At 44.3% G+C, this 22,007-nt stretch overlaps 1 protein-coding gene across 4 annotated transcripts in view; it reads left to right on the forward strand.

Moving 5' to 3' along the window:
• NPRL3 (NPR3 like, GATOR1 complex subunit) overlaps window positions 1–22,007 on the forward strand; it is a 40,151-nt gene that overhangs the window by 13,122 nt on the left and 5,022 nt on the right. For 2 of the 4 annotated variants that reach the window (XM_090151459.1, XM_031595205.2), the window contains 8 exons: window positions 3,366–3,519; window positions 4,325–4,406; window positions 9,837–9,974; window positions 10,459–10,615; window positions 12,279–12,385; window positions 13,218–13,343; window positions 13,605–13,734; window positions 21,005–21,194. In XM_090151459.1, the coding sequence (XP_090007585.1) occupies window positions 3,366–3,519; window positions 4,325–4,406; window positions 9,837–9,974; window positions 10,459–10,615; window positions 12,279–12,385; window positions 13,218–13,343; window positions 13,605–13,734; window positions 21,005–21,194 (1,084 nt within the window). The remainder of the gene's footprint in view (window positions 1–3,365; window positions 3,520–4,324; window positions 4,407–9,836; window positions 9,975–10,458; window positions 10,616–12,278; window positions 12,386–13,217; window positions 13,344–13,604; window positions 13,735–21,004; window positions 21,195–22,007) is intronic. The other 2 variants (XM_031595208.2, XM_031595207.2) reach the window with 1 other exon arrangement.

Below are 22,007 nucleotides of genomic sequence, written 5' to 3' on the forward strand. Positions count from 1 at the left end.
TAAATAGTCATAGGGTAGGGGCTTGCAAGATATCACTTTGCAAATTCTATATGACCTCTGTTGCAAATCTTCTTGTGTCTTGTCATTTGTGGTTTGTGAAATGGTGACCTGCTGTGATTTTTCTAACAGTGCCATTAAAGCCTGTCTAAGCTGGCTGTGTGGAAAGGCAGCCTGTGTCTTCCTGTGCTGTGTGCCAGATGCTGTCCTCTGTTTTCCTTCTGCCCAGAATAGGACCAGATCCATTGTAATGCACTAGCGTGTTGCTGGATCTTTGTGGCTCTGTGCAACTTTGACCTTGGTGTCCAATTCTGCTCCAGAATCAGAGGCAGCAGCACACACAGACAGTGGCACTTTGTGGCCAGCCTTGTGAGTTACAGCCTTGCCATGGCTTTGGTTAGCTGAAGCTTGCTCAGTGCAGAGCCATTCAGAAATCTGCTTTGTGCACGCTAGACCCATCACACTTTCCAGTAAAAGTTTACTAGCTTGGATTCAGACCTGGATGGGGGGCAGCTCCATGTGCTACTGTGGTGCTCTGGGTTCTGGGAAGGTGTATCACTTGGACCAGGAGTTATGTGGGCTGGATCAGAAGGAATGGGTTTGAGTCCTTGAACCTGTTTTGCCTGTTTTTTTTTTTTTTTTCCATTATGTGGAGCATTCTAATTCAGTGCTCCCCTGAATAACAGACAATTGAGTCTATGGAAATAATAAATTAGGCATTTGACTGTGTCAAACGATGTAAATTATGTAGTTGCATCCTCTCCCCCCCTCCTTTTTCCCTCTTTCTTCTCATAGTGCTTTGAGTGGGGTCACGTTGGTCTTGCAGTTTCATCTAAAACTGGCCCGTGGATGAAGGTGCTCTTGATTTGATGCCTGAAGAGTTTTCTTGGCAGTCCTTGTGTGTTTGGACAAAAGCTGTTCCTTTTTATAACCCTGATGCTTTTCTTGAAGTGATATGTCAGAACAGCACTGTTTTGTGCCCATAGTCATGCTGTGTGATACGCTGTGCTGTTGCTCAGTGCCTCCAGGCCTCTTTTACAATTCAGTGGGAGGTGTTTGGAAGCTGCCACTTCTTAGCCACGAGATCTCTGTAAAAGAAGGAACATGCCAGGGAGCAGCTGGCTGTAGCATTCTGATTGAGGTGAAGGTACATGCGAGGAATAAATGAATTTTGATGCTAAACAAAAAGCTGGATAAGTTATGTATGTTTTCCTTGAGTTTTCTGCTCAGATCTACACTGCTGATAAGAAGTTAGGATCTGTGTCAAGAGATCCTGACTTGGTTAATTTGATAGCATAAAATGATAGAAATTTCATTATGTTCATGCACTGTTTGATTTCTGAGCTGTGGCTTTCTCTGTGCAGCCCACATATTACATCTGCAGAGCCATCATACTATTTTTGTGCCTTGTATATGTGTGAAGGAACATTTTTTAAATGAGAGTTGGAATAACTGGCTTTGTAGAGATGGTTGACCACGACTTTGGATATTGTGTCATGATTTTAAAGCCTCCAAATACCTGGCTGTGAAGTACTTTTAGCACTTTTCTTACTGCTGGCTTTCCAGTGGTGACTAACATATGCATACCCACAGTCCACGTGGCTTTTCCTCAGTGGAAGAGCAAGACTTCACAAGTGACAATTATGCCAGCAATCAGTCTGAATCAAGCAAGAAGTTGTTCATCAAGTTCTGCTGAGGATCCAGTGTTGTGCAGTGGGATATTGTTAGGTTAGAAGGTGCTAAGTTTGTACAGAAGCTGATTTTGTATTTCACACAGTAAGAGACACTGGCTTCAAAAGTCTTGATCTTCTAGTAAAGCATCCTGCTTTGGTTGTAAGCAAGTAACTGGACCTGCAAACACTTGTGCTTTTGAACATTGAGGAAGCAGGAGTGCTACAAACAATGCTCCTTCACTCACAGCATTGCCAGGGCTTGGTGAGGTATAATGAAGACTTCAGCTGATGTGTGTTTATTCAGAATCTGGTTTAGTGGTTCTAGGGAAAACTTGCTTTTTTGTGTGTTGGCAGTGTGAGGATACTGATGTAGTTACGTGTTTAATGCAGCAGTGAATGGTGTTTGCCAAATAAGACACTCATACTTCATAGAGAGCTGTCAAGTTTTTGGAAAGTGCTGTGCGTAAAGCAAGTGGAAATTTGTGCACTGCAAAGTGTGGGTGGAGGTATTCTGAGATAAAGAGGAGAGTCCATCTGCAGCAAGCAGACAGCAGGCAAAGTCCCAAAAGCTATAATCAGCACCCATCCTGCTGTGTTAAGTTCAGGGCTACAACGTGTCGTGACTCAGCAAGAACAGCAGAGTTCAAAAGTGTTGACTCATGGTTTGCTAGTTTGCGTGCCACGTTATCACTTGCTAGAACTGTGAATTCCTCTAAATATCTTAACAAACATGAGGCAGCTGTGTGCTGTGCACTCCCTGACTAGAGCCACCAAGTCCCCCCTTGTCAGCTGTCCTGATGTGATAGTTTTTTCCAGCACAAAGGGGACTGGCACAAATGCAGTGTATGTAACAAGCTATATTTGTGAAATGGAATGGAATGCAAACCCACATTCATTCTGGTTTGGATCAAAGTGTTGATCACGTGTTGGTGCTTCTAATAAAATCAGCATTTGTCTTGTGAGGATGTAAGGGAATCGCAGTATAAACAGGCCATGTTGAAGGCATTGCTGTCCCTACACTCCCAGTCAGCTGAATATCATGATGTTTAGGACAAGGGGGAAGGGTTTTAAACTGAAGGGGGATTTAGATTGGATGTCAGGGCAAAATTGTTTACCAAGAGAGTGGTGAAGTGCTGGAACAGGCTGCCCAGAGGGGCTGTGGACACCCTGGAGGTCATTAAGGCCAGGTTGAGTGGGGCCCTGGGCAGCCTGTTGTAGTACATGGTCTAGAGGTTAGGAGACCCACCTGTGGCACAGGGGTTGAAACTTGATCATCCTTGATGTCCCTTTCCAACCCATTCTGTGATTCTATGTTGTTCCTCCTTCTCAAACAACTTGACATCTTCTTTTCTTGCTGTGTAAAATGGAGTTCTTTGGTTTCTCTGCTAGCAAAAGGCCCAGTAACAACTGGAAAAAATAAAACAGCTTTGAGTCACATACTCCAGGTGCTGTGTTAATTTGTTGTGTAAGGAAAAGCTTAGAAATCCCTCATCCTGCTCTTCCTTACCTGTGGATGTCTCTGACAGCCTTTTTGCTCTCATAGAAAATTCCTTTTTTTTTTGCCTGTTGCCAAAGACTGATGATGGTATCTGCTGAAGATGATTACTTTGATTACTTATGATGACTTACCCATCACTTTAGTTCCATAAATGTGATTGTGGCTGCCTGACCGACCGGTTTCTGTGTTGCCCATAGGCCAATGCAGATCCATCAGTGATAAACTGCCTACACAACCTTTCCCGTCGGATCGCCATCGTCCTGCAGCACGAGGAACGCCGCTGCCAGTACCTGACCAGGGAGGCCAAACTCATCTTAGCTATTCAGGATGAAGTGTCTGCCATGTCAGAAAGTGAGTTTTGAGCTTGGACAGGAATATGTTTGTCAGGAGTACTTTTTCAGAAAAGTGCTGATGGAGCCTTTTGTGGCTGGGATCAGGATGTGCTCGGCTTGGTGCTCTTTAGCATTCTGACAGCTTTTGACTGCATTTTGCCTCATCCAAGATCACAATTCCTATGCAGAGACGTCAGCTTTAAAAAGTGAAGTAGTTTGGCTGCTTTCTTTGCTATCTTAGTTCAGAGCAATCACTGGAGAGTGTGCACTGAATGTTTGAATTTGCCTGTCAGACTGAGATGGAAGAACTCATGTGGTGCAGCTTCACTCAACCTAGAGCAAGCCTGGCACGTGCTGATGCTGTGTCCAAGTCACCAGATGTCTTGTGTAGAAATTTACCTGTTTACATGACCAACAGATTGTATTACATAGCATTTTTATTGACCATGCTTTATAACAATTAACTACAATAATAAGCACAGTCTAGGGTGAACTGACTGTACTGTCTGATGCACCGTCTTGCTGCAAGTGTTGAAAACTAAAACTAGTATGTATAAAAAACCAAAACCATTTAATATCATTGCTTGTCAAGCTCACAAATATGTGTGTTTAACTGAGTTGAGCATCAGAAGAAGCTGACATTAATTCACTGTTATTATCTTGACACTTAACTTGGATTATCATAAAAGCTTTGAAATAGAAGTGTAAATTAAGAAGGTAGGGATTCTGTGCCTAAGGTGCTGGTTTGTGCCTAGAGGGAGAAGAGGAAATTCTCTCTACTTTGAAGTTAGTTATTTGCTTTCTTGTTTTGAAATGTTCCATAGCTACAGAAGGACCGCAGTCACCTTTTCATCACATCCTGCCCAAGTGCAAACTGGCCAGAGATCTCAAAGAGACTTACGACAGGTAAGTAGCATTTCCTTCGTAGCTCACAGTACACTGCTTCTCACTGAAACCTCCTGGCCCTGTTCCTTAGGTGGTTATCCATCTCCTCATGTTGCTGATTCACTGAAATCTGTTTTTAGACCAGGTAGTACGATGTGAAGGCTTGCTGTCAGGTGAAATGGTAGCAGAATTGCTCTCCTAATCATCATTGTGTCTCTTTGGGTATTTTATGTTTCTTAACAGTTGGTGGTCTGTTGCAGCTTTAAGAATTATTTTCTTCTTCAGAATAGAGGCATGTAATGACAAACAAATTGTAGAATTGGAAAGTGTCAAAATATGAATATCTTATCTCTGTAGAAGTGCTCAAAACCAACAGGTAAGGGAAAAAGGCTACATCAAGTGCTGATGGCAATGCCAGATACTGTCTTGCCTTCATTTGGCTACACCGTGCATGTCTAGACATAGAATTTGAATTAGATTGTGAGACTTTCAGCAGAATGGAAAGTACAACATGCTGTTTCTTGACTGGATTAAAGGCTCTGGCGAGGATTTCAAAGAAGTGTGGATTAAAGGTTGGATTTCAGCAGGAGCTGGGCACCGAGCTCCTCCAGCGTCCTCCTCCAGCAGCGTGTCAGCGCTGACTCCTCATGCTGAGCAGACAGTTTCATTCAGGAAATGCACCTGGGGAAATAAGGACAGAGAACAGAAGGGTTTGGTGGGCAGAAAGATGTGCCCCTTGATGTGGGTGTTTGTCTGGGCTGAAGCAAACTGCTGTTGAGTTCCTTCTTTGACTGTAGAGCGCTGCATTATCTCAGAGCAACTCTTAAGCTTCTCTGGGATGCAGTTCCCCTTATCCAAAGGGAAGACACTGAGAACCTAAATAATTAAATGATAATAAAGCTTTAGTAAGATGTTTTTACACTGTATTCAAGAACGCTGAATTTCAGCGTGTTTGTTTATTGTTCAGTGCAACTCTCTCCACATCTGTACTAAATGTCAGCACAGGGCACTCTTTGTGTAGCCTGTTGTTCTTACCTGAAACTTTTCACCTGCTTCTTACTTTGTTCTGTTCCTCTCAGGCTGCGTGCTGGTGACTAGGCAATTCCTTATCTCATTTCCATACATTTTAGTGACACAGTGACATCTTGTGGCATGTAGCTGTGACTGTAGGAGCACACAGGCCTGTGGGCTGTATTATTGCTGCCCTTCCACAAAAAGAGGAGCAGGATGTCCATGGCAAAGCACGCATTGGTGCTGGCTGCCAGAGGTAATATAAAGCAATCTCTCTCATGTAGGCAGTGTGGGAGGGAGAGAGGGGATGTGCAGCATATTTTGACTCTGCTTTGCACAGCACTGTCATGAGCAAATGTAAGAAATAAGCTGTTAGTAAAAGTATAAAATAACTTTGCATTTGAGTGGAAAGCTCTGTTTGAAGAGCAGTCAGTGGTGTTGCTGGATGGTGTTTTTGGAATTCCAGACAAAAGGTCTCTTGAATTACCCCAGTTGCTCCAGAAGCACTGCCTACCCTTTGCTTTCCTGTAGATGGTGCTGAGGTAATTCAGGCAAGATCCAACACATCTCTTAGTAAGGTGGTTTATGCAGAACCACAAGTGTGTGAATCTTTTTGTAATTCAGCATGTCCTTTGCCTTTTGAATGAAACATCCATAGTTTATAAGGCAGCAAGCAATTCCAGGTCACCTGGACCATAACACTACTGCTGTTGTAGGAGTCGAGTGTTATTAAAGTGGGAATTTAGAGGTAGTCAGCATGACTTCCTGGGACCTTTTGACTCTTAAGGGCTAAAACCGGAATGTTTCTCTTCAGTCAGTTCAGAAAACTGATTTGGGAATCTTTTGTCATCTTCCCCCTTCCACGCTGCAGCACTGTAATAGAGCAAAGAGCAATGGCTCCAGTCTAACAATTCCCATTGCCAGCACCTCCAGTGCCCACAGATGACCTCTTTTATAATATGAGCCTCTTTTAAGCCAGTGTTCATTTTAAGGAATAAAGACCGCTTTCATTAAGTTTATCTACAGATGCAGATAATTTAGTTGGTTAGCCTGATGATAGCTAACTGCTCATCTGGTTTTAGCAAATTTCTACTAGCTTTATATCAGAAAAAAAAGTGAAAAGATGATTTTTTGGGGAGGAGAGGATTGGCTTTTTTTGTTTTATTTCTTTGTTCTTAATACACAAAGTGCCTTCACACATTTTTACTAGTGGGATTAGAACTGCTCAGTGGCTCTAGCCCATCCTGCCTTGAGAAGGGGAATAATAAATTATTACATGGGGATTTATATGGATGTATGTAAGCTATTAATGAGCTGCAGTTAGTTGACCAAAGGACAGTGGATGTATCCTTTACACCAAAGTGTAAAACCATTTCAGAGCTCCAAACAGTCACAACTTCTAGCAAAAATAAACTCAGATATGAGTTTACTACAACTAGCAGAAGTGTTATTAAATTCTGATGTAAATGGGATAAACATAAAATACTCTGTGTGTCTGTAGGAATTCATAACCATTTTATAAAATATGAGGTGAAATAGTGTATTTTTTGTTGGTAGTTTTACAGAGAAGGCTGGAATCATGCAGAATACTGGAAATCTTTGGATTCTCACTTTGGGGCAGTGGCGTGCAGCCACTGTTCTGGGCAGAGCATAAGAATAGGGCAAAGGAGCAGTGATGTTGCATCCAGTATTCCCCAGCTTCCTGCAGCTGGCAGCTCTGGAGGTGCTTTCTGTATATTCCAGAGCCTTCAGCTGATCTCACTTCCCGAATTCAGTCCTCTCTCCTGCAAGCCAAAGTAAATATTTAATGACCACAGCATCCTCTGATAAGGGGCTCCGTGGCTGCTCTGGTTCTTTCTATTTCTTTCTGAACTTTGCTCCTCCTAGTCTCATTAGCCATCTCCCAGGGCTTACTGCTACTGAATGCCAGTAAACTGCTGGATAAAACAGATAAAACAGCAGATGAAATTCAGTACAGACGGGTGTACAGTAACACACGTGAGGCAAACAGCCTTCAGGTATTTATGGTGCTGCTGGGATCCCCTGAGCCTCCTCAGCTGAGCAGCCCCAGCTCTCAGGACTCGACCCCAGTCTGCTTTCTGTGACTGTATTTCATGCTTCACAAATCCTTGCATATACGGTGGTGTAACTGTTTGGCTGTGACTGGCCAGGTGCAGTCCCATCCGTTGTTGCTGGGGGTCACTGCTTATTTTCAGCCAGATTATTAGAGTTAAATTATTTTCCACTCAAGGGGGGGAGGGGTGGAGGAGAAACCATTATAGAAAGCTATAATGAAGGCTTGGGATTGAATGCAAATGTGGAAAAATGAAATTAAATTCGAGATCAGAACTCAAAATCTGTTTTTCTTCTTGTCTTTAATTTTAAACTATTGTTGTATAATGCACTGCAGACAAAATTATGCTGTGGAGAGGGTAATTATATAATTAAAGCTTCTGAAATTGTGCGCATGAGCCAGAGGATGAAAGGAGCCAACTGCACTTTTGTCTGTTTTCTGAACATTCAACTTCACTGTGAAAATATCCCTGCAAGTGCTTCATGCTGTCATTGTTTGGTCGCCCACTTTAACAGCCCCATTTGCTTTCATGTCCTCTCTTAATCATTCATGGATTTTTTTGTCACGTTTTCTCTTGTGAGTGTTTGGTGTGAATGGGTAACTTCTGCTTCAGGTTGCCCTTTATGTGGGTGTATTTAAGATAATCCATCTTTCTCTGTCAGCTTGGTACATCTGGTAGGATAAGCAGTGCTAATGGAGTTGCAGCATTTAATGCAAGAGAAAGGGAGGTGTTTGCCTTGCTTTGCCTCAGGGCCCGGAGCTCTGACCAGGTGGGAGATAGCAGCACCAGGGAAAGCAGGTTCATCTCTTCAGTGCATTCTTAAGAAAAGGAAGACATGTGCAGTGCTTATTCCTTTTGCACCCTGACAAATAATAAATACGTATCTCAGCATTCGGTGCAGGATTTGTTCTCAAACCTCACTGCAGACCTGCTTTACAGAGCATTGTCTGCAGTGAGGTTTTACCTCATGAATAGGGCAGGATGGGATCATATTGGTGCTCTCACACTGTTGTGCTTTGGTGGCTGGTTCTGCTAGCAGCATGAGATGCTGATGCTTTTGTTTCAAAGCTGGATTTCCATCTCTATTTAAGCTCTATCTACAACCAGATGAAGTTAAAAAGGAGCATGTTAGTTTGTGGCCCGAAGCTGAGCAGTAGGTAGAAGTGTTTAAGCCACCTCATAAGGAGTGTCCAGGATGTGTATTCACACTGCCTGTTCCTGGAGTGTTCTGACTGTGTTTTGTGCAGAGAGGAAATTCTCCTGTTTTGCTGACACTGAAGTCCTATTGCTAATCTCAACACAATTTTGCTTAAAATTTAGACTGGAATTTTCAGAGTGCAAACTTCAAAATATTGTCTTGTTTAGAAAAAAAAATCTTTTACAACAAACTCTAAAACCAGAGGATGTTTGGAAGGAACCAGACGTTCCTTTCTGTCTCAAAAAACACAGCCTGTTAAGTTCTACATGTATGACAGACCTACATGCACACTCCTTGTGACTGATCCCAGGCAGTGTGTCCTTAGGGGCTGGTGCTGGGGGTGGCTGGCCTTGCTTCTCAGGATGAGGTGTGAGTTCATTCCATTTTCCCTGAGCTCTGATACACTCTTTTACACATCTTGGAGGACAACAGCCTGGAGGCACGCTGAGAAATTCAGCTCTCTAGCACAAAGTTGACTGTTGTTTAGGATTGATTTGCAAGTTTGTGTTTGTTCCTCACTCCCCACAGAAGGAATGATGCTCAGCTTTGCCTCCTCTCCCCTGCTCAGTCCCGTTGCCTCTACCAAAGCTGACCCCAGGCATGTCTCATGTTGGCAGGCTGGGAGTTTTATAAAGATTTGTAGATGTTGCTAGCTTAGTGACTTGTTCTCTTCCCCACCCGTGCTCATTTTCCAGTAGCTGTAGGTACCTATCTGGGTATGCTTCATTTCTTGCTTAGATTCAGAGACTCCTGTTTCCATTCTTCTGAAGTGCTTCTGACTCAATTCTGTTCATCACTGAAGTGTCTGGAAGTGTCTGGAAGAGCCCTGTGTGTGTGTGTTCTAGCATAAGTGCTTGCATAGACCTTCAAGAAACTGTTCTCTCGTGAGATACTGCTGCTGTGTTAATAGCAGAGGGAGCTGCAGATCAGTGGGAAGAAGTCTTGCAGGTTGCTTCAAACCCTCATAGGTGCAGTGCTCTGTGAGTACAAGGTAGGGGAGTCCTCACAGCCAGGAGCCAGCGTGGCCTCAGCCAGCCTGGGGGTGGATGTGGTACACTCACTCCTTTCTTGTCCTGATGTGACTCACGTGCAGGAGTGAACCTGGACCACTGTTTTCATTTGGTATACACTATAAATGCTGGATGTGTTTTTTTCTTCCTATTGTAGTCTCTGTACAACAGGAGTGGTCCGGTTACATATCAACAATTGGCTGGAAGTGAGCTTCTGCCTGCCTCATAAAATCCATTATGTTGCAACAAATTTTATTCCCCCTGAAGCGATTGAGAGAAGCCTGAAATCTATCAGGTAAGAGCAAATCCTTCAGACCGTCCAATTCAATCTGTTGACTCAGGACTAATTTTACTTGTATAGGAGAGAGAACCTGGGCCCCTTATTTCTTGCTCTCTGTGTTTACAGCTTTATACCTGCAAAAGTAACCTGCTCCTGCTTTTTTTTTTTCTCTTCTATTTCATTCTATATGTCAGTAATGCAAATGAGTTCTTTTCAGTCTAATTCTCTAGGATTAATTGCGTGCCAACACAGTGCATCATTTTTTTCTGTAGTCACTTGGGCATCCAGTTATCATACAGCCCTCTCTCCCCTCTTAATGGGGAACATCTTATCTTGTAACATAAAAATAGGCTTACTTTAAATCAGCTTACAGCAAAAGGATGTTAAGAGGTTCATTTTGCCAGTAGATTGACGGGATATCCCAATCTGGGAATAACTACACCTTCAGGAAAAGCTGCAGTTTACTCTACAAATGTATTATTCCCTTCTTTTCCTGCAGGCCTTACCATGCCTTATTACTTCTAAATGATGAGAAGTCATTGCTTAATGAGCTCCCCTTGGACTGCTCTCCTGCCCTGGTGAGAGTAATTAAAACTACCTCTGCTGTGAAGAATTTGCAGCAGCTGGCTCAGGATGCTGACTTGGCATTGCTGCAGGTATGGGGAACTGTAAGCAGTAGTTGAGATTCTTTTAATTCATGAGACGTTTTCTTTCTGTGTGCCAGTGTGTTCTGTTCACACGGAAAAAACTGGCATCTCATATACCACAGAAACACACAACTCTTGAGCCTTGGAGTGTGGGGAAGACAGGAGAGACAAAGATCAGTGGTGCAGTAACTGTGCATCCATGTCTGAATCATTAATTGCTGTGGGGTGGTAGGGCAGCCTGGAGGTCCCTAACCCACACCATTGCTCAGAGCAAGTCCATGAAAGCAGGCTGCTCAGGAATATGTCTGAATTCTGAATTGTTCTAGTGGTGGAGATCTCACACCCTCTCTGGGCCCTGCTCCAGCATTTCACCAGCTTTTGAGTGAAAAACTTTTCTTCATATCCAGTGGGAATTTCCTGTGTTCCACCTTGTGACTGATTCTTCTTGTCCAGTCTTTGTGCTCCACTGATAAGAGCATCTCTGCCTTCTCTATGCCTTCCCATTAGGTAGCTAAAACCAAAACAAACCTGGAACAAATAGCACTGCTTTCTTATGCCACAGTGATCTGTCATGACTCTAACATGCTGATGTCTATGTGCAAATGAAGGCATCCAAAGTGCTTACAGCTGCCGTGGCCAAACAGTGCAGGACCTGCTTGGCCAAAGTGCATCTCTGTGATTCTCTTGCCCAAGGGCAGAAGATAGCCAAAATGCAGCTTCTTACCTGCTGGCTGCCTTAAACATGTGTAAAGTCACTTGGCCACTTAGCACTGGAGCAGCATAGTTACTGTGGCCCTTTGCTTGTCAGGCCTGGTGCTTGTGTTGGGTACTGCAGTGGGGAGAGCTATTCAGCCTTGCTAAGGACTGGTTCAGACCCAGGGATGTTCTTGTGCTCAATGTGACAAGGAGAGCATGGCTTATTATCTCAGGTGCTTCAGGTCACAAGTCCAGGCCCTCTCTTGTCCTATTTTGTAATAAGATGTGCAGGTCTGCTTACAGTGGTTGTGGTGTTACTTGGCATTCTACAGCTGTGGGATGAACTTTGGAAATTCCCTGCTCGTCTGCGGTTCTGTTCTCCACAAAAAAGCAAAGTTAAATACATCTAATGATACGGGCTGGATTTTATGTCTCCTAGATGCTACTTATGTGGCTCTTCCAGAGCCTGTAACAACCACTGACCTTTTAAAACATATTAAAATGCTTTGTGTAACTCATTACTGAAATATCTCCAAGCATTAAAAAGACCGTTTTGTTTCCTTTATGTTTGTGCCATGGTGGAGGCCAATTCACTTTCTTTTTCACGCACAAACTGAAGTGCATTTTGTGCATAAACAAAAATAGGTTGTTGGTGCATAAAATGCAACTAAACGTCTGTTAATACAGTTTGAAGGAATTCCTTAAAACCAGGAAATACTAAGTTCCTTAGAAATGTGATGCAAACCTCTGGAAATTAATAACCTTGTCAAATGCTTCTTGAAGTGCTGTGTGTTATATTAAAGCCCAAACACTCTCTGAAGGCAGTGTGAGAGGACGGAATGTTTCGCTTTCATTTCAATTCCAGCAAGACTTGCAGTCATCTGATGTGATTTTTCTGTCACTGTATGTAACTGCTGCCAAGGATCTGAATTTTGCTTTTTTGCTCTCCTAATTTTTCCATGTTTCCTCGATGCAGGTTTTCCAGCTTGCTGCACATCTTGTTTACTGGGGAAAAGCAATTATTATTTATCCGCTGTGTGAGAACAATGTCTACATGCTTTCACCAAATGCCAGTGTCTGCCTGTAAGTAGAAGGAGGATGAATGGTTGTATTAAGAAAGCAGTGAGAAGAGCAGAGACCCTTTCCTTCCCTGTCTTACTGGATGCAGCATGGGACATCTCTTTGTGTACCAATTTGTTGCAGCTGTGCAGAGCACAAACCGTTCCATGTGCTTGAAATTACAAAGCCATGTCAGAGTTTGGTGCAGGGAGCAGCATCAGAGCAGGTCAATATGCTTCTGCAGCAACGTGGACTTGGAAACAATATTTACACTGTAATTCTGGGATTGTTTATCATTGAATGTCCATTTCAGAAGAGGTAATACGAACCTGAAGTGATAGGGAAAGACTTAGAGAGCTTGATTCAGTTAAATCAGTGAATATTTCACAGGACATTTGAGTATCTGGCACATGACATTGCCTGAAGTGTATCAAATCAGTCAGGGTAGTGTTGCCATCACTATTGCATTGTTTCACATGATGACATTTTATACTTCTATGCTTTTTAGTAGGCAAAATGTAATACAGTTAGGTTGAGAAAAGGCAGTGGCAATGCCAGAGAAGGTGTGGAAGCTGCAGTGGGTACTTGTACTTTGCTGAAGACTGACAGCCCTTTTGCTGTTGGATATTGAGATGTTTATAGAATTTGTGTTGGAACTCTGCTGTAGGAAAATAATGTTAGGTCAAAACTTAGGGGTGGAGGTATAAAAATAGGTCTGAAACTGACCTGGAGGTCATTCAGGAGCAGCTGTGCCTGTCATATATGTTAGTGCTGTTCTTGAAGACAGTTTTCCTAATATTTAACTTGCCTCTCCCACACTTGTAATCATCTGTACTGCTTTTCTTCTTCTGTTCAGGCAGGGAGAGCAGTCCCATCTGCAGCTGCATGTTGTGTATTTGAAGATGTGCCTACATGCTGCCCATCCCCACTCTTGTAGTCTCTCAGCCATACAGTCCTGGCTCTTTGATCACAGACAGCCCAGGTTTACAATTTTGTCATTTTTATTTGTCTCTTTTGGATTTTCTCAACACCTTGAATAATACAGTGAAGCTGAATGCAGTGCCAGGATGAAAATACGTACACTGCAAGTGTAAAGCAAGAAGCAACATGCCATAAATTACCCTTAATGTGTTTCTAGATGTTTCATTTAGGAATTCCCACTTCTGTAATGCTTAAGTGGATAAATATTACACTGACCAGCAATATCAAACTACCTGATTTCTGCTCTCCCTCTCTTTTGCAGTTACTCTCCACTGGCAGATGCATTTTCCTGTCAGTTCCGGGGCCACAATCTGCCATCAATGCTCTCCAAGTTCTCCCTCCCAGTGTCACTCTCAGAGTTCAAGAACCCTCTCGTGCCGCCCGTGCAGGAGGTGAGATGGGGGAGAGTGCAGGAGCTGTTTGGGCACTGGGTCACTGCCTTGCCAACGAGGACTGGGTTTGCTTCTGGTTAGGAACTTGCTGTTGTAGAATTTGCCTCTTAATACATTTCCAAACATAATTTGTTGTTTCATATCCACGTACCAAAAGGCTGTGGGGACTGTCAAGGTGAAGCTGTGTGGATGATCTGTGTTAGGAAAGCACATTCCTGAAAGAAAAATCAGAATTCTTCTTTTCTTTGAGTGATGCAGTAGGGACTGGTGTAGTCTGCCAGCATTAGTAGGGCAGAAGCTCATAGATCATGGTTTGCAGCCTTTCTGGGAACCAGTGAGATGTAAGAAAGGGCTCAGGAACGTAACAAACATAACACCTTCTGACACTGCTACGTTCCCAGGTGAAGAAGATGAGCCCCCTGAGCACAGCTTACTGTGGCAAAGGGAACCTGGGCTGATTTCGTTGGGGTGCCTCCAAATTCTGCTAGCCTTTGTGCTTTGATGACTTGCTGTGTTTATATGAAATTAGTCACAATTCAAACACCTAGAAGATTAACATCAATTAAGCACACAGACACAATTACGAGAGAAGAATTTGTTGTAATTACAGGCTGGCAGAGATTATGATCAGAGATAATTATTTATGAAGCTTCTAATCCCAGTAGTATGTACTGGTCAGCTGCCATCTTTGGAGGTGGGGGAGAGCAGTGCCTGCTGTTCTGGCAGCATTTTGCTATATTACAGACAAATCTGTGTCTGGAAAATGGAAGCATTAATTCTGTTGTAGCTGCAGTAGGTTTGGGAGACATTCTTACTCTCAGTAGCCCATTTAAGATTAATGACTTGTTTTAGTATTTCTCCATTGACACTTCTGGTTGTTCTCAGATGTCTTTGTTTAAAACACATAACGAATGTCTGCCACATACTGCTGCAGCCATGGGGAAAGCCCTGAAACAGCAGCGTGTGCCTATGTTTGCCAGAGCTGCTGGAGTGCTGAAATGGCTCTTTTGGAGTGCGTGTCTTCAGTTTGGTGCTCACCTGCATGATGGGGCTCTAAAGGTCAACAGCACGAGAGCTTTTCCTCAGCCCTGTGGTGTGAGTCCACACACTGAGGATGAGGATGGTGCTGAGAAAATGGGAGGTGAGTCTCTGTGCTTGCAGAACACTTGGGACTGCTGTGGTAAGGTATGGAGACCATCAGGTGCCTTGGGCTGCTGTGAGATGTGGTTAGTTTCTTTCCCATGAAGGCAAGCATGCTGGTTCTTGGAGGAATATGGTCTGGAAAGAGCTTTTAGATGGTTTTGTACCACACATCCATGTAGAAAAAGTACTTTCCTCTGCTTTGATTTACCTGTGCAGTATTGTTTTATTATGAGATGAATCTAATCCCTGTGCAGGAGTGGTCAGGCTCCAATTGTAGTTAACTATAATTAACAGAGATCTAGTCGATAGAGTGATTAATCTGATGAAATGTGGGTGTTTTATTTTTTGTTTTTTTTCTGCAGCAATAAAATGCACTCTGCACTCTGAACTGTAAATACTGTCAAATTATGTTTGCTTTGCCTTTGAAAAAATGAACGAAGTTTGGATCTTTCACTGTAATTTTACTCTCTGTACATAGGAGTGGATGTTTTTTGTTTTCTTTTTTTCTTAAAAAGCTTTGAAGAATTTAACTGGTGGCCATATCTTGTGCCATTCATCGTGCTAACTGCTGCCTGTAGTTCTGAAGGTCAGTGCAGTGGGAAGGGCTGGATTGTCTATAGAAGCTGTTGAGGTCTCATGGCACCCATCCCATTAGATTGTTGTCTTTAGCATGGGATTGGCTTCCTTCCTTCTGGCATGCCCTTCTGGATGAGCATCTGTCTGTCAGGTAGGGGTGGTGTCCAGGCAGTGGTCTCCATCAGCATTGCCTGTGCTCTCAGCCACGTCCTGTGCACGAGACAGTAGCTTTCCTGGAGCCAGTCTTCTTGATCTCTTTTCTTGCCTGGAATGACAAGCTGTACATTGCAGCTGAGCTCTGCAGTGGTTTTATGTCTGTCATCTGTGGTCTTGTGCTCATATTTGCGAAGTTGTTGGTCTTCGAGTAGAGATCTCTAAGCTAGCTTCCCTTTTTCTCTGTTACATCTGCCCTGCTTGGATAGCAATATTGCACTGAGCCTGTGAGTGCAGCTCAGCTGCTCTAGTGAAACCTTGGTGCTGCTGAGAGGGGGAGGGGCCCCTCTTTTCCCTTTCCACTCAATATGTGCACACGCCTTCCTTCTTTCCCTCTTCCCTTTGTGCTGGAGCTCTGGCTCCTGTCCAGCTCGATTCTATTCATGTAACTCATTTCAGCCACGCTACTTCTTTGCCAGGTTAGCAGGTGGAATTTGCTCAGGGGAGGATCAGCAGCTCCAGGGCTGGTGCTGAATGACAGAGACATTTCTGCAGCTGGGGATGTGTGAGGAAAGCAGATGTGACTTCTCTTTTTTTCACAGTGGTGAGTTGTCTCTTAGCAGCACTGAGAAGTGTTACATGGACTTCCAGCAAGCACCCCACCTGCAACTGTGTCCTGACCAGCAGCCCATGCATCTCATACTGCTGGTACTGGATCTCGTGAGCTGATGTGGCAGGGGAAACTCACATTCCCTTGTAGTGCTTTTTACTGGAATAAAAGCAATTTGCATCTCCTCTATCCTGATCCCAAGAAGGCTGTCTTTCTTCTCCTGCCCATGACTCTGGGCTCTTGTCCCAGCCTCTCCTCTCCCTTGTGTGGCACAGCATTGGTGATTGCACAGCAGACCAGAATGGAGCACTGTGGTTGGGAACAAATCTGGTGTTTTTGCTGGAATGGTGTTCCAGGTCTGGCTGGGTTGGAGTTAGCTTTCCTCACAGCAGTCCATATAGTGCTATGCTTTGCATTTGTAGCTAGAACAGCACTGGTATCATGTATTCTTGTCATTGGGAAGAATTTGGCTGCACATCTGTGTGGTTTGTGGGCAGTACTTGCTGCCTGGACCTGCCACTGTCTTGATCAGGAAGGTTTGAGGTTACAAACAGAAGCAAAGGGTCTCAGCAAGCAGGTTAGTATTTCATCTGAAAACTTCTGGCACTCACCTTCCTGTTTTCTCTGGCCTTACTCTGTTTTCTCCTGCCTTAGAACAAAGTGATTTCTAAAGACTATGACAAATTTTGCTGCTGAGAATCTGGCCCTCCAATTTGCACAGGATTGCTTGTAGAATTACCAGCTTCTTTTGCCTTCCTTGCTGATAAGCTATGATTACTTTTATCATTATAGCAGCATGAGTTAAAAGAATCAGGGAGCTCTGAGCTTTGAGCTTAGGTCCATTTTCAGCTTATCTAAGACTACAGATTTCACTGAAGGTATAATTCAAATTCCCTTTTCAAAAATGGATCTGAATATAGTCTAAATCAGGCTGTACGTTTGTAGATGCTCTTCCTCTAAAGAGGTGGGTGATAAGGAGGCACTGCGTGGACAGACTGCATACAGAATAAATGGTTCAGTTTTTATGAACAACACGTGTGCCTGTGTGTAGAGAACAGCCTCCATGGCAGCCTGGCCCTGTGCCTTTTTGGAGAATATTCTTGCAGAGTGTGGCAGAGCAGCAGTGGTCATGTCACTGTATGCACTTCAGAGTGCAGCTTAAATGCACTGCTTAAATATACAGGTGTCACCACCATCCAAGGAGCATTGCTGAAGTGAACTGTGGAGAGTGTGTGTGATTGTGCAAGCACTCAGAAGCACAACAGCTGGTGCTGTAGCATTAGATGCAGAGGGGATCTTTCCACCCCTCAGGTAGGAGTGTACTCGTGTGAATTCGACTTCCCATTTTGTCCCTGCATCCCCTTTGCTGCAGCAGCTCAGTCACAGTGCATGTGCTTATTGCAGTAACTAACTCTTCCTTCATGGGGCTGGGGTAACTGTGGCCAAAAAACAGGTGGGGAAGTACAACAGCTGCCAGTGAACACAAAGCAAATGCTTTTTCAACTTTGATTTCATAAGTCTGGCCGCAGTGCTGGAGTAAGGCTGCAGCAGATGAGGCCTTTGCTGTAGATGGAAGACTTGCTGTGCTTTGTGTAGCAGCACGGTGGAAAATAGTGTGTGTCAGAGGATGGGATGGGAGGAGAGCTGCATGCAAATGCTGAGTGGATGTCTGGAAGGTGTTAAGAGTCACAGGAGCTTTTGGTGGCAGAAGTATGGAAGTAAGATTCAGGGTTGTGTATAAAACCAGGGTTTCTCACGTGGCAAGTTAAAAAATAGGATGTTCTACATCTAAATAGAGAGGAGAGTTAAGCTGATTTGGTGGAATTCAGAGCTGTCACATAATGATTAACATGACAATGTTACACAATAATATTCTGCATGAATAGGGGTTGTCTATGCAAAACAGGGAGAACTTTTAATAGCTTTAGTTTTTGGTAAAATGGAGTATTTTGAATGATAAAGGAGCTTACTGTGTTTCAGCATGTACCCCAATGGAGGTGCTGTGTTACTGACCCAAAGCAGTGCTGTTCTCAAGTCAGACTGTGGACAGTGTCACATCAACTGCTCAGCTGGAGAAGAGGCTCTGGTGTCCTTCAGCAGGCAAAGTGAGCCATGTTGTAACTAAGAGTAAATCTTTATGCAGAGAGAAACATCAGGCTGAGATCTGAGTGATTCCATAATGCTGTTCTCTCCTCCCTTTCCTGAACACGTTGCCAGTCATAGAATTATAGAATCACAGAATGGCCTGGGTTGAAAAGGACCACAGTGATCATCTTGTTTCAACCCCTGCTGTGTGCAGGGTCGCCAGCCTCCAGACCAGGCTGCCCAGAGCCACATCCAGCCTGGATCCAGTCCCTGTTTTCTGCACATTTAGCTTTTTAGACGTGGGAAAGAAACAGCTTTAAAAAATCTTTGTAAGAAATGCATTTTATTTAACACATACTGAACAGTTTTGCAAAAGCTCCCCTTGACTCCCAGAGGGACAAAAACAACGAGTGCTGGATCCTGCCCCTTCAGGACCTGCAGCTCTCCCTGCCCAGATGGGCTGACATAAGAGTGCCCATCTTCTCTGCTTTGGTCAGTAAGCACAAAGCAGTGTATTGTTGGCAGTGCCCTGCGTCGTGTCATGCATGACAACATGTGCTGCTGTGCCACTGTGGGGGTGAGAAATGGGATGGCTGATCCGTGCCAGTGGGAATGGTCCCATTGGTGGCAGATGGGAACCCCTCTGCCCATACTGGAGACAGGCAGCATGGGGAGAGAGAGGGGCGTGGATGAAATTGAGTGTTGAGTGTTGAATTAAACAATGAAATCAGTCTCCTTTTGTATTTCCATTTTGGCCTCATAGGGCTGTGGCTTCCTACAGTGCTGATGTCTCAGAGGGAAAGTTGTGGGGTGGAGCATGACCTGCCCTACAAAGTTAATCTCAGCTCTTTTGGGCTTCAGGAAAGAGACCAGCAAGTCGAATGGGCTGAGCCCAAGCGTGGAGATAAACCAACAGACAGCAATGCAGGTGATATGGGGAAACCTGCCCTCCTACACACCTGTCTGAGAGGTCCATCAAAGCTCAAGAGAAGCAGATGGAGAATGGTTGTAAATTCTGTGTTTGTGTCCAGAAGAACAGGCAGCAGACTGTAGTAGCAAAGCTGTCTCCTTGAATTGCTGCGATTTGTCCCATGAAGTGTCAGACCCCTTTTGATTTGTTGTGACACCAGCTGGTGGGATGCCACTGCATGCCAGCAGGTCAGAAATTTACATGAAACATATGGGACATCTTTTGCTGCATCTGGAAGGTTTCGAGCAGTCGGCCTCGTCTTTCCTCCAGGCTGATTTCAGATGTTAGCAGAACGATATGCAGCCGTCCTTGTTATCTCGTGCCAACTTTCCTCTTCTGTACGTTTTCTTTTAAATGTAGAAAATGAATTATACCTTTTCTGGAAAAGAAGTGTTTGAAGGTGATCCCAGATCATATGTTTTAAGATTAAAATCCATTCAGCCTCAAAAAGTAGTAATTCCTAGAAAGGGGGCGTGGGCTTATCTGCAGGCAGGAGGTGTTTCTTTTGTGATTCGATAGCAAAGGAGGAATTGAAAACTAAATGACTTATGGAAAAAGGAAAATGATGTGGGCTGATGAACTTCAGTTTGGGGCTTTTATTGAGATTTGGCCGTTCTCCTGATGATTAATGCAGTGGAGCTATAGCTTCCTTCTCTGAGCTCATTCTGCGTGTCTCTCACCAAAACAGCACTGGTTGCTATGAAATCCCCAAACAGCTTTTGTCAGTGATTCAGTGTTTTCAGAGCTGTTAGCTACGGGAAGGGTTGCCTCTACTGAAATGAAAAGGCTTTTTGTGCAGAAATTCAGACACGATGATGGCTTTTGAATGCTCCTCTGAAACTCCTGAAGAGAGGCTATGCCAAGAACCTACAGATGCCTCTCCCTCATCCCGCCCTGTGCTTTCAGCATCACTTTTGGGGCGCTGTGGAGTTGTTCAGCACTACAGAGGTGTTCTGCATGTTGGTTTAACACGAGTCTCATCTCTTGGCACTGTCAGTTTTGCCCATCCATACCATGGAAAGCGAGGTGCCTTTGGCCTGTCCTCATATGGCAGAGAGGTGGTGAGCAAATGGGTGACAGTACACTGACCCTGTCCTGTCTCCCTGCCTTCTCCCTGACTTCCTGGGAGAACCTGGGCTTTAATGTGACTGCTCTGGGTTAACCCTGTGGGGATTTCTGACTGTCGTGGGGCCCCAAACTGATCCCAGCGTCCTGGCCATTGAGATGTGCACCTGGGTGAATCATTTCTTATCTCTTCCATCTCTGGAAAAGACGATTATCCCTTATTTAGCACCCTCTGAACTGTTTTGTTGGAAGGGGACCGAACACCTCCGTGTGGGTTTGTATGGCTGCAGTGTGAAGTGTGGCTGTGTTCATATGGCTGGCATCATGTGCTGAGGGAACTTGGGGGCTCTGCTGAAACACAGTGGGTGCTGAAGCTCTTCTTGGCTGCAAGGTTGGTTGGTGTGAGGATGCTGGCTGAGCTGGTTAGTGCTGCATAAAGATGTGTTGGTCATTAGAGGTCTGATTACAGGCAAAGCATCCACGAAGGCTGTGGTGTGATGGACATTGTGTGCTTGGTCACTTTCTTGTGATGGGAAGTGCAAACTAACGGTTCAGAAAAGATGTGAAACTGTTCTGAGTCTTGGAAAGCATTTCTCCTTGTGAGTTCTTAGGCTTTGAGCATTGCTTTTTCTCTCACAGTGCTTAATACCTCATTTCTCACTCTGCAGACTCAGCTCATTCAAATGGTGATATGGATGCTCCAACACCGACTCCTCATTCAGCTCCACACCTACGTCTGTCTGATGGTGCCCCCAAATGAAGAGGAGTTCCGTGCCCAGGATGAAGACATGCCCTTCACCGCCAGAGTTGGAGGCCGAAGTTTAAGCACCCCCAATGCTCTTAGCTTTGGTTCTCCAAGTATGAGCCAACTTTGCTCTGCTCTTCATACTGCAGCCCACTTCTAGCCCTCCTTTTAGCAGTGCCGAGGGTGACAGGTCTTAGCAGTAAGATAACTTGTTGATACTGGGGTGCTTGCTAACGAATACCAGCCTCTCTTCAACGTAGGGCTGGGCACTGGTGGATGTCTTAAGTGCTTCAAGTAGTTCTTTGTAATTTGCTAAGATCTCATTTGGTCATGTCAAAAATTTTAGTATGTATTGGAGGCACTTCAGTGTGTTTCTGCCAGGGAACTTCCTACTTCCTTGCAGTAACTAAAGAGTAACAGCAGTGGTCCTCTGCCTGCACTGCTGTTGCTGGATGGATTCTGGTTAGCAGGAGAGGAATAGCATTGTGAGAATGTGCTATAAGCAGTATTTGTTTCTGTGGGCCGCAGAGCTGCCCTAAGGAAGTGCAGGGCTGTAAGTCTCACAAATGGCTGATTTCTCTTTCCCTGGGCTCTTTAATCTCCTCAGTGCCGTTCATCAGGGTGATTCCAGGAAAGCATATTTTCAAGAGGGCATATGAGATACAGTGCTGAAACCCCAGGATGTGGTTGTGTTACGCTGTTATGAGCAGTGTTCTCAGAATGCCAAACAGCACTGAGGTTGGATAGTGGGAGAGATTCTCTGTGCAACCTGCAGCTTTACAGAGCTCGTGAATTAGGGCAGAACTCTTGGAACACGAGTCTGATAAGTCTGCGATCTGCTTGTTTTGGCTCACTCACAAGAGGATATTGCTTCTTGGCCTTGCTTTCTGCATGCTTCCATCTTCTGTGTTGTTAGGCTTTTTGTG

Source organism: Phasianus colchicus, chromosome 16 (genome assembly GCF_987193195.1).
Source record: "Phasianus colchicus chromosome 16, bPhaCol1.hap1.1, whole genome shotgun sequence".
NCBI classification, from domain to species: Eukaryota; Metazoa; Chordata; class Aves; order Galliformes; family Phasianidae; genus Phasianus; species Phasianus colchicus.